This window comes from Numenius arquata, chromosome 9 (genome assembly GCF_964106895.1).
Source record: "Numenius arquata chromosome 9, bNumArq3.hap1.1, whole genome shotgun sequence".
In the NCBI taxonomy this organism is placed as follows: Eukaryota; Metazoa; Chordata; class Aves; order Charadriiformes; family Scolopacidae; genus Numenius; species Numenius arquata.
In genome coordinates this window covers 35,621,705-35,636,307 of record NC_133584.1, presented here as the reverse complement: position 1 = coordinate 35,636,307, position 14,603 = coordinate 35,621,705, and the positions used below count along the sequence as shown (strand labels likewise).

Below are 14,603 nucleotides of genomic sequence, written 5' to 3'. Positions count from 1 at the left end.
AGGAAGGAAGGAATACGGAGAAGGAAAGACATTAGTTATTCCAAGCATACATTTCAGCTATAATCTGCATCTTGAAAATCTCTAGAGAATTACTTATCGAGTGCTAAGTTTTACTACAAGGCTCATCACTAAGATAAACATCAAAACAACATTTCAGTTAATATTCATTATAATTACATACATGATGTTTGGCAAGTTCAATTTCAATAGCCTTGGGGTCTCCACCCACAGGTTTCTGTTCATTCAGCAAGTCTTCTGTATGCGTCAGCCACGTCAGTAACTCATCCAGGGCATGCTGGAACTGCCCCAAGGCTAACAAGGCACCTTCCAGCTTGTGCTATAGTAAAAATAAAATTAACAATAAAATGGTTTCACAATGCTGTTGAATTGGCTTATATTACCATTAGTCACCATAATCCAGAGCGGAGTCCATGCATATGATATCATAAAAACCAGGGAGAAACTGTTATCCAACTCAAGCAACTGCTTTGGAGTTAGAGCTGAGTTAGCAATTCCCGTCTAAAGCCTTACGCACCAGGCTTACATTCCTAACCTTCGAAGACCCCATGTAACCGCAGCAGAGTTAAGTTTGACAGTTCTCTCATCAGAGATATGACAGTAGTTTTTTATCACATAAAACATAATTTCAATATAAATGCAATTTGGTGCATGATCTTTAAAACCTTTTCTTTGTTGTGAAATGATTCAATTTAGAAAAAAAATACACTTCAAATCACTGCACCTTTAGATCTCTCTTTCACTTTGATAATTTAAGGAAAGAGCACTGAAACTGTTAAGGATTAAGTTGTGTCTTTTTTTTGAAGTGCTCAGTTCAGCAGTTAATATTACTTTTGCACATATAAACATGTTTTCAACTGCTACTTAAGATGTCATCAAATAATCAAAATGAAATAATAAAGATTTGACATGGCACTGCTGACAGAGGAGGCAACAAAGAATACTGCTAAGGGTTTAAAAACCATAAAAGCAGCTGAATAAATTGTAAAATACAAATTATACATATTTCCATAATTTCCAAACCAAAAGGAATGTGTAAATTGATATAAACATCATACATAATAAAAAGCTTTTCTTAAAAATCTATGTCATGAATAAAGCCCCCACCTTCAAGTTTATTTACCTGTCTATTTATAATTTTTTCTTCTAGGCTGTCCCACATCAGTTTGAGCTCTGAGAGAGGGTCCTGAACTGTGTGTTTGTCACTCTCCTCTGTTACCTTCTTCAGCAATAGTTCTGCCTGGTGGTTCAGTCTTTCCATTTCTATCTGCTGCTGGTAAGCTTCTGTCTTAAATTGCTACGGTAAATAGAAAAAGAACACATGTAAACCTATCACAAGCAATGACCTTCTTGAGTACAGCATAGTACAGCAATATTTACAATACTAATGCATCGCTGTTGACTTTCATAAATTTGGGGGGTTGTCATCCGGGGTTAGAATGGTTGTAAGACACTGATAATCTAGACAGTCCCAGATAACTGAAAATATTCAACAATGTCTTAATATTCTAGCATATATAGCCAACTGTGACCAAAGAAAGATAAAGATGCCTAATTGGAAACTATTCTCCAAAGATCTCCCTGGTCTGTAAAAAAGGCAGAACATACCTTGAGTCACTTCTAGCTCTTGTGTTTGTGATAATACAATGCTTTAAACTTCCAATAGAATTGTTTTTCAAAAGACCTGAAAGCACGTTTTCTTTAGTAGAACACCCTCTATTGTACACACAACTGGGACAGCAGTCTGAATACAACTTGCATATATGTGTTCTTTTGAGCTATGTAAGATTATGGTTCAGTTGAAGTTACATCATAAAAGAGGTAAGACTAAACAACCTGCCCACAGCCAAAAAAAGTACAAGTGAGCAATAAAACCAAGGACATTACCTAATCATTATACATCCCTGTTTTTTATATATAGCATAACAGCATACCGATGTCAGGAGCGTACTCAAGTCACAGATCCATAAAGACAGGTTTCTGAAGGTCTAAGTTAGCCTGAAATTTTGATCTTCATCTTACTAATGTACTGGGAATGTTGTGATCTGTTGAGTGTTTAGATCAAGCCTATAACTGCAGAAGTGAAACTCTGGAGGCATTCTTTCAGAGCCTCAAGGAAGCTGTTCATGGTAGGAACCAGAATACGTGAAAGGCATAGCAGAAGAACCCTTTACGTTATAACCTTACAGCCTTTGAAAGACAAGGAATGCTATTACAAGTATTTCTTGGCTATCAGAACATGTTCACAAAATAAAATGTATTCTCACTAAAATCTGGAATAGAATTTAAAGTGAAAAGTTTGCAATGAAATGTTATCTGAAATTTTCATACAGATTCTTTTTTACTAGAAATTGAAAATTATAATTGCTTTTGACTCTTGAAAAATACTAAAAGAAACAGAAAAATGCAGATAGATGAAACTATAAATGAAATAAATTGCTAGTTCATACCTTAAGTTCCTCAGTTTGCTGCTTCACTGTCTCCAGATCTGTTCCAACAGGGGACATAGATGCCAACTTGCTGCCAGCAATGTCTACCCAGTCAAATATTGCCTGAATATCACAGTATGAAATTGAAACATGAGCAGAGAAATAGTGTCACATTTCAAAGTTGTATTAAGTAAAATACCAGATTTTTTTTTACTCCAGAGAACAATATTGCTGTGCTCTTTGAAATACAACAGCTTTCTTCAGTGGAACCTAGGGTTTTTTGCAATACAAGGGATCAAGTATTAACTAAATAAATTAACTAAAAATAAAACTAAATTAACTAAATAAATTAACTAAAATATTCCACGTAATGGTTACGACAATGTACGTGCTGCAAGACTGAACTTCTATTAGCAGTAATATTCTGCCAGTACTATTCATGCTGACTAGTACTCTACTTGAGTAAAATCAGCAATTTTTATGAATACCCTGAAAGGCAAATACAAGACAAACTCCGTTCTGCAGTCCTTTGGAGCCAAGATGGAAGGCAGTAGCTGAACGATAACACACTTTAAATGATGATTACAAAAAAACTTCTTTTGAAGGATAATGTTATCTGTGTAAGGAATGTGGAACACGACCCATTCAGTACATTATTAGATAGTGATGGGCAATAATTGAGCTTGGCTGAATCTCCTTAGGATAATGCAGCTATAACTTTTAAAAACAAATGAAATTTTCCCAGTTCTGAGGCTCTGTGGGTATGTACTTCTTTTGCTCCTGATACAATGCAGAACAATCTCAAGAATACTCCACTTAAAGATTAAGAACACCTGTATCAATCGGGGTAATTACACAGGGGGAAAAATACTTCTGCGAGGCCTTTTTTCTCCTGCCTGTTATCTATGATTCATTACGGAGAAAGGCTTAGGACAGCTTGTCAGAGCTGCCCACTGCCACACAGCTCCTTGAGAAAAGGAGAACTTCCCCCCCAACACGCTCAACAGGATGAGGCAGCTGCAGCTAACAATCTGCCCACAATACTTTTCATATTGTCTATTGAAATGAGCATAAGAAGGCATTTAAATACAGTTCTTTTACAAAGCACCAAGCTTGTAGGATGTACAATGTACAGCCACAGGAAATACAAAGCACTTAAACCAATGGCAATGTTCCTAATGTAACCCTAAAAGTCGACCCCTGCGCAGTATGAAAATAAGAGAACTTGGAGGAAAATACATAGTAAGGGTGCACTGGAGAACAAGATGTTGCATTATTATTAAGGTGTGTTCTGCTGCTTGATCTGCACTGAACACACAAGCAACTGCCCTCAGTGTCACGTGAAACTCTTATTTTAAAAGATCTAATGAACCAAAAAAGACCGTTATTCCATTGAGCTAAAAGACAGTTTTGCAAAATCTGTCCATCAAAACTTTTCAAATGTTTCAATCTTCTAGCCATTCACTGACAAAAGCCATGAGGCCTGTCACTCAGCCAAAACATGTAAAGAATATGCAAAAAAAAAAATTAAAAATACAGCACATATAGAAAAAAGGTATCTTAAAAACCTGCTGGAAAATTAACCTACAGATTTTAAAAGTGAATCATCTTCTGAAGTACTGTGTTTGGATATATCATACTAAGAATTAGAATAACGGTCCAGTATATATATTTTTAGTATAACTGTGCTAAGAATTAGTGTAATGGTCCAGTAACATTATGTTAGTGGTTTTTGCTTAAAATATTCAAGCTTAAATATTTGACTTAGAAAAAAAGGTGGAATAAAATTGAAGTTCTTTCACTGTCCTCCACTCAAAGCAAATAGCAGGAAGTGAGTATATGGATCTGTATTCTGCTCCTTTCAGATCACGTCAACATGTCACAACTTCAACTCGCCTATCGTTATGAAGTACTACCACCAGAAAATGTGAGCAGGATTACAGTGAATTTGTGTGGTATCAAAACCCCTCTGCTCTTATCAATAAACAAACCTACAATCATATCAAATCTAAACATAGAGCAAAATATGAACAACTACCTGAAGAAAACAACCAAAACAGATTTATTCTTTAATGGAAAAAAAACCTCCAACCCAACCAACCCCGAGAAAAAATATCTGCCTACTGAAGAAAATAGTCGCTATAATCAGTGACACTTGTCACCTTCCCAATCACATGACATTTTTTACTACAACCACATTAAATCCTACTGACTTAAAATTGGGTTAGGTGTATCACACCATCTTACCTGCAGTCCGTCTTGGTATTGAACAGCTGCCTGCATAGCTTCAATAAGCTTATCTACCCGTTCTTTCCATGTTTTGTTTAAGGCATCCCAGGCAGAATTCAGCTGGAAATAAGTGCAATTTACTCCAATGGACAGAAGAATTTTACTGCCTTATAATGTGCATTCACTAATTATTCACTGATCAATAACACCAGTAAACTAAGCATGAATAGTTCATATGCATTCCGTATTAACATTCTTGTTCTCCTTATCACTGCATAGTTACTTTCCTTCAGAACACAACAGAAGTTCTGGATTACAAAAGTTGTAAACGTCAATACTCATTATTGAGTATTTTGATTAACATATGGATTATAGTTAACATGGGAAATACTATTATTAAATCATTGCGAGTTGCATCATTATGAACACTGGAGAAATTAAAAGTACTCTGTAGTCATCCAAACAGGAATGTCTCAGTTAAGATGCTGCACTTGGCATAAACCATATATATATATGAAATTTATCCTAGCATTACTGTTGCAAAAAGTAGCCATCTATTGTATTAATCAGTGAGTATTTTTACAAAAAAACCCTTTGCCTTGTACAAAACTTTTAACTCATAAATCAATAAAATTGTCTGTACATTCTAATCTAATCTGAGTCAAGATTCATTTACTTGAAAAGCAAAGCTTACTTTCACAAAAGCTTCACGGGTATCTTACATTTACCACAAAATTTTTATTTTCAAAATTTGTTGGGGGCAAGGAGGATATACCAATTTTAGCTGAACAAGCATCTAACATAACAGATTTAAGCATCTGCATTTCCCATACCTCATCTATACTCTTGTTGACAATAGGTTTGTCAGGTTCTCCACAAGCACCTCTAAGTTCAAAGCCAAGGTTCAGAACTGTTTCTAGTTCCTCCTGTAATCCATCAATTTCTTCTTTCACAGTCTACAAAGAGAAAAAAAATCCAATGCTGCTAACACTAAATTTAATAATCTATGTACAGCTTGTTTTCAAGATAGGACATGGCAGGATTTGACCTTTGGTTCCTTTAAAGTCACTTGGACTTACAACTGGATGCTTAAATTGCAGTGTCAAAGTGAAATCAACTGACATCAGTCTAAATTATAACAATGGCTTATGATGTCATTTTGCATGAGATGGAAAAAAATAAACAGGAAGTTTTAAATTAGATTTCTTTAATCAGAGTGTTCTCTTTTTCAGAGGTTATCATTCAACCTTCAGATCTCTAACTATCAGCATAAATAATTACAGGCTTAGAGCATAATACATAGAGCATGATACATTCGTACACCTTTCATTTAGATGTTACGTATTACTCAGAGAATCTAAAGTATGTATAACTTTTAAAAGTCTCAGTGACATGCTTGTTATATACATGTTTATAAGCAGATATGTAAAGATAATGACAGGCACATGTTGCACACTCATTGCAATTAAGAACTGATATATGTTATTTACCACAGTCTCTTGAGATATCATTATAGTAAATTTTTATACAATTATCCCTCTCGGTCTAAACATATCCTCCCGTGGTATTTCATAGTAATTCTGTCTTTTCACTGCATATTTTGAATAAAATACTTTAAGTCAACAAAATACTTTCTACTGACCTCAGCAGCTTCTTGCTGTTGCTTGACTACAGACGGGTCAACTCCAGGTCCCTCCAGTTGTCCAATGAGGTCCTGAATATATTTAATAGTAGCTACAAGAGCCGCATGATCATACCAAAACTTTGCAGCTAGTTCCATTACATCCAACAATTCGGCCTCCCTCTTCTCAGTCAAGGTCTGGATGTCTTTCCAAATGAGCACCATTTGGTCTAGTTTATCTTGAACAGCTAAACAACAGAGGAACTAGATTACTACCTTGGCAAACAATTCTTGGCCATAAATCTCTCTACAGTTCTACAGCAGAAACACATGTGTACGTTTTAAAATTTAGACTCTAAAATTGTTTCTTTACAGGACTCCTTATAATGTTAAGTGGAAACAACCAACATAACCTTTAAAAATAAAACAAAGGTCATATCCACGATGAATTATTTTAAACAAATACTTTGCTTTTATAAATCTTCAGCACCTTCTCCAGGAGACTACAATCCCCAGACTAGCAGTCATCAGAAAGGCAGATTTTTATACGCTGCAGCTTGCTGCATTTCCACTACACGAAACTTTCCTCAATCTATTACCTTTAGCAGATATATCCTTATCAGCTCCTTCTGAGCGAGCAATCATTTCCTCCCCTCTCTGTTTAAGCGTCTCATACACCGGCTGAAGTTTTTCCAGATCCACTGACACATTCTTATTTTCACTGATTTGCTCTTTAATCTTCTCAACCTCTGCTGAGATTGAAGGTGGCTGCCTCAGATGTTCAACTATGCGTTTCAGAATCTCAAGAGTTGAATCTATCTTGTCATGAAACTGGGAGGGTAATAAAGGACAAAAAGAAGTGGCAGAGAAATTAGAAAAAAAAAAAAAAAAACAAAAAACCACAACTGAAAAATGGCATCTGAAATTCTCTTGGAAAAAGGCACTTTACCATATTTAACATCTCTAGCCAACATACATATGTGCAACTTGCAATACCACCCTTCGTGGTTCTTCCCCTCTTAATAACTAAATTACAAAAATGACCTTGCAAAATGGTACTTCATCTCAGATTTAAGAATTTTACTATGAAGTCTGGGTTCAGTGCTGAGACACTCTATCTGAAGATACTATAACATATAGAAGAATTTACTTGCATTTAGTCCTCCATAATTCATACAGTAGTTTGTACTTTATTTTGGAGACCCATGACTTTCTAATTTCATCATTTCAGAAAGCTGTTTACCTTAGTATTAAATACATACTTTTTCATATCAGGACCAACGTACTGGCATATAATCACCGATTAAGATTTGATATGTAAGGTCATTCAAAAAGACATTTGTTAGTGCCCAGGCGATGCTTGTTAGTGCAGTAAAGGAACGTTACTTTTACAACTAAAAGCACCCAACAGTGTGTATTATGTTCACCCACATTTGACTGAGCCCAGGTAGGCACCCAGAAACTCAATTACAGCTGTGTTAACATAGTTCAGCCTTTGGTATAGATCCAAAGATAGCCTTTACTATATGCTTTTGGATCCATCGAGACTCCTAAAAATATCTCACCACCATACCCCTTTCAAGTTACAGAAATTAGTAAATTGTAGGCACATTTAACTATCCTCCAGGATCCACAAAAGGCACTCTTGACTACACTTGGGAAAGGTGCTAGAAAGAGCATGGCAAAACAAGATTACCTTAGGTGAACAAATAGCTACATCCTTTCTATTCAAAGGAATATAAGCAATACAAATGCAATTACTTTTTCCCACCATACAACCCACTTCAAATCAGACTCTGTGACTAATGTTATGGATGCAGTGTTTTTGTTAGAAGTGTGAATATCATACAAGCCAGCAAAATGTGTTATGGAAAATAAGTAGCCTTCCCACATTCAAGACTTCTGAAAAACTGACTGCGGCAACAAAACCTTACAAAAGTGATAAAAACAGAAATTAAATTGGCAATATTCAGGTCAAATTTTAGGATATATATATTACATTTTAAAATTGTCAGTGCATTCAGTGGGCCTCCTTGTACTTCCATGAACGAGACAAGGTGTTTTAGAACTTAAAAGGAAGAAAATGCAAGTCATTACAACCTCTCATTCTGGCTCCATAGGTTATGTGCTGCCTTTGATACATAACGCAACTTAATATAATTTAAAACCTGAAGAGTTAAATAGTTATTCTTCCGGGACTGTCTAGACAAACACTGACATAAACCATCATAGTACAGAGCCTTAATAATATATATGTATCTTAATAAAAAAAGGAGATTATATAAAATTACATTCTGGGCGTTACAATGTTTTGCTTTGCCATCTCCATATACATTTACATATAGGAAATGAACCTCAAAGTATTGCATAAATAATTAAACATTTTCTCAACATCTGATTATATTCTAGCTGTTACCAAAGCATGCACTTTTATTCTTGCTTTCTGTACTTAGCCAGTACAGCATGTTCATATCTATTACATACAAAGCAGGGACTCGAATGCTAAGTAAGTATCTTGATTTTCAAATGTGCATGAGCATTTATGATAAACTAAAACAATGAATCTAAATAATCAGGCATCTTTCAGAGGTGTGAATAAAGAAGATATTTAGAATGACTTAAATTATAATATAATGTCTATAAAAAGTTAAAAAGCAGGATAATATGTCACTTTTTTTCCTTAGCTTCTTAAACTCAGTCTGCAGGGGAATACAACATGAAGTACAATGACCTATGACAAAAATTATTTAGAATGTAGACTTGATGAGAACTTCAAGGTGTATTTCTTTATTTAGTACTTTAGACCTGAGCAGAATATAGCACTTAATTTCCAGCAAACAGAGAAAAGGGATAATTTCCTGTAAAAGGAACAGTATAGAACAGAATATTTTTATTCAGGTTTTTGTATGGGTTCACGTACAGTTTTACTGAGTTCTTTTCTGAATTTGGGGTGGAGTAGAACAATTTCAGCTTGTGTTTAATGACAATTAACTCAGTATTTAAAAGTCTCCAAAATGTGATACCTAACAGTACTCTGTCGAGGTTCATTGCGTATGCTGATGAATCTAAGATGCACGGCTTTTACGGACTTGATCTGAATTTTATGCTTACGATAACATTTTGTGAAGTCTACTTTTGCTCGCAATACTTCTACGTAACAGTTCAAGCACGTATTACGTTAAGTTCTTGTGGGTCTGCGATGAAGACCAAATGCTATTACCATTGCCAAACTACCACCTTCCATTGGTAATGGACTGTAACTAAAGCTGCCAAGTTCAAGACATAACTATACTCAACTGATGAACATTGACATCCATATACAAAGGAAGCATCAGCTAGTAGCAGGCCAGCAAGAGAAAACGGAATAAAGTGAAAACAAAATCCCACATTTTTAGACCAAATGTTCCTTTTTTCACTTCCAAATTAAGAAGCAATAACATTTTTCAACTGCAGCAGTCTTAATACTGACCAATATATAAAGTTACAACCCCTCAAGAAATAGAAAGATCAAGGCCATAAGCAGTGATACGAATATTCACAGGCCATTAGGTTGAAAAGTACAGATAAAACAGAAGTTTAGTCTTGATATATACATGTAAGATGACAATGTCTGTGTATCTTCCCATTTGAATGAATCCAATTATACTTTAAACTTAAATTGATACCTGGGTACACTGAGAAATGGCTTCATCCAGTGCCAGTGCTCGCTTTTTGACATCTTCCTTAATTTTACTGTAAAGGGTGTCAGCTGCCACATATTTCTCTTGGATAGAAAAACCTTCTCCTGGGCTCAGCTCCAGCAACTGAGGCCCGGTTTTGTTCATCTTATCTATATGAGGCTTGTGCTCAGCGATCAGCTCACGCAGTTGCTATAACAAACGAAACAACTTATCAGTTTCTTATGCTTGCACCACCACATTACAGCTGTCCACACTTCTAACACATCCAGCTGGCAAGAAATCCCAAACAAATGCCCTTCATCCTTATGTAAAGCACAAATAATATCAAGTAAAGTTAGTGTTTGCTCTGCCAGTGATGGCTCCCATTCCAACAGAGGGCTATCCAGACATGAAACGTCACAATTAGAGACCTACTGGAAAGGTCCGTGCAATACTCTTGCAGGACATATGATTACAGGTAAAATACAAGATGCTAACTATGTATATGATGCTGGCAACAGACACTCCCCAATATTTAGTACCTATAATGACAGAAAGTACAACAATATTCCAGACATGTGCGTAACACCACCACGTATATACTTTTCATGCTGGTATTTGTCACTTGCCGCAAACCCTTCCATTGAAGAACATCACAGAAAGAGGTACTGGTATAGCAAGAATATGAATTCAAATTATCCTTGCTTTAAGAAGAGGGAAGTAGCACAGGAAGAGTCAAAGAAATCAGTGAAAAGGACAAAAGAACAAGGAAGACTGATTAGTAGAGATCTATCAACCTAGTTTAGCAGTCTCCACTCCGGACACAAGACCCCTCCTGTCTTCACAACAGTGCTATTACTTAACTGACACAAAGTTTAACAAGTAATTAATAAGTAAATTAAATTTGAATTTAGCTGTCTACTCCCTCTCATCATCCACCCCCTAAGTTAGTAAAAACTGTGCAGAAGACTGTGCAAAGGCTTGTGGAAGTGAAAGGCCACAAGCTGTCTTCCAACTTGCCTAAGGATTTTGGTTTTGTTTACTTACACCCAAACAAAAGGGGAAGGTTTTTTGCGGGAGCACCCGATCCTTCCCTCCAGTTTTATTTATTTTCTCAGCTCATTCCCCCTTCTGCAGAAAAATCCCACTGTCTTGTGAGGCACTGCCCCTCCCGGTGCTATGAACTCCACGCGTTTCTACCCTATAGCCCCTGTGCAGGAACATGAGAGGCACATGCTCTGCTCCACTCAGCTCACAGCTTGTTTAAATTAAAGAAGACACAGAAACAGGCCTGTATCAGTCTCAGTGTAAATAAACCCTCTTCTCTTCAACTAAGGTCCTTCCCTTAAAAAGAAATCCTGATACTGGCTTGCTTAATTGCTCCTCCCCAGAAGAGGTGAGGTTGAGAAGATTGAAAAGACAGTGACCATGACTCTACAGGCCCCTGATGATAAAACGGCAATGAAAATACAAAAACCCCTGACTCTAGCTCTGAGAATGTAACTCTTTGTATAACTTGCAACAAGAAAAATAATGTTGATTAGCAGAGAAGCGGAAAAGGTAAAATTAAGAACAGACTGAAAGTTTTTACAAAATGATTTTGTGTGTTTCATTTTTGTGCACAAATAGATGATTTGACATAAGGTCACAAGATCGCACATTTCTGGGTCTGAATCTTATGCTAGTGCCCTGCCCAGAGCTCAGTTCAAGCCAAATTGACTGCACGCTACCCACACGGAATCAACTCTATGAATTCCATGACTTGGAACAAAGACAGTCATCAGTAAATACATCAGAACAGAAATGTAAGTCAACATAGAAAATGGTTTTCAATTCACATTCAGAACCCTTTTTTTCTTTTTTTTTTAATTTTAATATAACAATAAGTTATTTGATCTTCTCCATGATCTACCATTGGGTAAACAATTCCAGTAAACAAGTATTCCAGATCAGATTACGTGTTAAAATTGCCTGACATTAATCTTCTACTTAACAAACAAATCTCAGCTAATGGCATAGCCCAGGGAAAATGCAAAAATAGAAGCTCATCTAAAGGGCCTCTCATGCAAGCAGAATGATTAAAGTAGATGGGGAACAATCCTGTAAGTAAAGCAAGCATGATTTGGTTCACGGTGACTAATCAAGATAGTTTGTAAAGCTCATGTTATATAGCTACTCTTAATAGAGCATGTTTGTTCATTGGGGACATAATAGGAAGACAAATGAGAGAACCCAGTGTTTACCAGTACATAAGACTGGCATATCTTCATTAACTGGTCTCAGAGTAAACAAGACTTTGAAGCCAGGGTTCATCCTATCTAACTTGAGTCACTTAATTGACGCAGCTAAAACAAAAAAAACCCTAGCTACTTTATGCTCAGTAGGAAGAGACAGGTATGGCCAGTAGCCATATGGGTTTTGGATGTGCCAAAACACGCAGGCTTTTAACCTCGGTGAGATTCAGCTGATACCAGTAGTAGCCACATATGAAACATACCAGTTTTTATTCCAGCTGATTATTCCTCCTTGTAAGAAAGGCCACATGGTGGCCAGCCTACAATACTGTTGCCTCTTTTTTGTGATGTTATGGTAAACAATTATTTTTTTAATTATTACATAACAAACATAGTTGACATGAAAAAAGATTATGGGATTGGCTGGAACCCAGGGAATCAATTCTCGTCCCTCTAATTGTCCATTTTCCTGGCTCAGCTAAATTTAATTCCAACGATAACAACAAAACAAAAGCTGAATTTTTTTTGTCATGTTTTACCTTCTTTTGTTTCTTACTACAAGATCCCTGGTCTGTTCTTTCTGTTTATGGGTTTGGTTTGTTCTAATACTGACATTAATGTGTACTTTTAAATATACTTCTTAACTATTAACTTTTGCGTGCTCTGTTCTCTCACTACAATGGCATTTTTTCCTCTCTAGCCCTCTTTCATGCTTATACCTTGTTTGATACCTTCCCCAGAGAATATTGTTTGCATGCAGAGTTTGGAAAACAGGAGAGGAATGACTTCAAATGTATTTATTTTGTATTATTTTTAATAATTGTTTTTTCAACAGAACTGTAAGTGTCTGGGTTTTCAGCATTTAGCAAAGTACTCCACAGTTCTAGGCAGAACACTACTTGCTTTTGACACTTTGTTTTTTTAGAACTGGCAAAATGCTTACCCTATGCTCTTCTTGTTGTTGCTTTAAAGTTTCATATTCAAGGGCTGGTGCAGGAAGCTGAGAGATGATCATTTCTGTTTCAGTTAACCATGGCCACAGCTCTTCATAAGTCTCCCAGAACTGGTTAACCAGAGACTGAGCCCGTTCCAGCTGGAGGTACCTCTCAGAGTTCATCTGACAGACTGCATCGTATTTCTGTAACAGGCTTTTCATTTTTTTCTGTAAAATAATATTAACAAAAAATAGTAATGTATGTTTTGCACGTGTCTATTACCTAACAATTTTAATTTTATATATTTATAATAACCTATTTCTAAACGATCTTTGATAATTATAGCACCAAACCACAGTGACCCAAATTTTAGTTTTGATAAAGTTTCTAAAGTATCAGTCATTAAGATGGATAGAATGAATATTGCAGGAGATCAAAATTTGGCAGACTACTTTCAAAGTAATTAGAACATATTTAACGATATTGATATTTACAAATAACACTTTATTCATAGGGCTTCCAATCAAGCTACAAATTATTTGACTGCAGATCTTAGCCTCACTTCCTTACTGAAGACGCTTATCTTCAGAGGTACTAAGCTTTCCACAGCATTTCTGAAACAAAGCACCGTGAGTGATACATGAAAATCTGTTGGTGGTGGTGCTTTTTTTTTTTTTTAAATCTGGCAAGAGAAGAGGGTATACTGTTGTGCTTGTAGCTTATAAACTTGCAATAGAAACCACAAAACATTATTTTCCAGGTTAGCATACATTAATTACTGAGGATGTGTTACTATTAGTGATAGAACGACAAGTTTTAAACGTTACAAATCTACTGCATTTGGGCACGTGATAATAAAAGAAAGTATCAACTAGCTATACATTTTTCCTGTGGAAGACTGCCCAAGTTATCATTTTAATGAAATATTACATGTGACAATGCACATAATGCTAGCCTTGGAAAAACTAGACATATAAGCAAGCCATTGAATGTGAAGAATCTTTTTTTGGCAGAACAAGCTATCCTTTCATTTGTTATGTCTTGCATATAAATTAAGTATAGAGATGCTATCCAAAGGACAAGCCATAGCCTAACATACACATACACAGTATTTTTGACAAATACAAGTATTTAATAGAGACTCATATGAAACTGCTCTCCCTTACGACTACAGTTTCATAGACAGAACATCTCATCTATTTTAAATTAACTTAAGAGCAAATCAAATTTATTCATCGATCCTGCAGCAGAGCGTAATTAGTGAAGTATTGTTCAAGGAGGGTGGTCACTGGAAGGACTAAATTTACACAAAAAATCCAGCCTAATTTAGCAAAAAACCACCAACCCCACAAGTAATCCATTCTTAAATGTCAACACGAAAAATGTGTCTGTACATATATAGAGCCCAAACATCAGGCTCTGTGTGTGTGCATAATAGATAAAGGCGTAAGAATGCCTTTCACGGGCTGTGTTTGTGA

General features: G+C 35.9%; 1 protein-coding gene across 6 annotated transcripts in view; it reads right to left on the bottom strand.

Moving 5' to 3' along the window:
• DST (dystonin) overlaps positions 1–14,603 on the bottom strand; it is a 329,300-nt gene that overhangs the window by 41,111 nt on the left and 273,586 nt on the right. For all 6 annotated transcript variants that reach the window (XM_074153812.1, XM_074153811.1, XM_074153813.1 and 3 more), the window contains 9 exons: positions 13,134–13,352; positions 9,963–10,166; positions 6,897–7,128; positions 6,319–6,545; positions 5,510–5,632; positions 4,695–4,796; positions 2,469–2,570; positions 1,142–1,315; positions 182–337 (listed from right to left, as the gene is read on the bottom strand). In XM_074153812.1, coding sequence (XP_074009913.1) covers positions 182–337; positions 1,142–1,315; positions 2,469–2,570; positions 4,695–4,796; positions 5,510–5,632; positions 6,319–6,545; positions 6,897–7,128; positions 9,963–10,166; positions 13,134–13,352 — 1,539 coding nt within the window. The remainder of the gene's footprint in view (positions 1–181; positions 338–1,141; positions 1,316–2,468; positions 2,571–4,694; positions 4,797–5,509; positions 5,633–6,318; positions 6,546–6,896; positions 7,129–9,962; positions 10,167–13,133; positions 13,353–14,603) is intronic.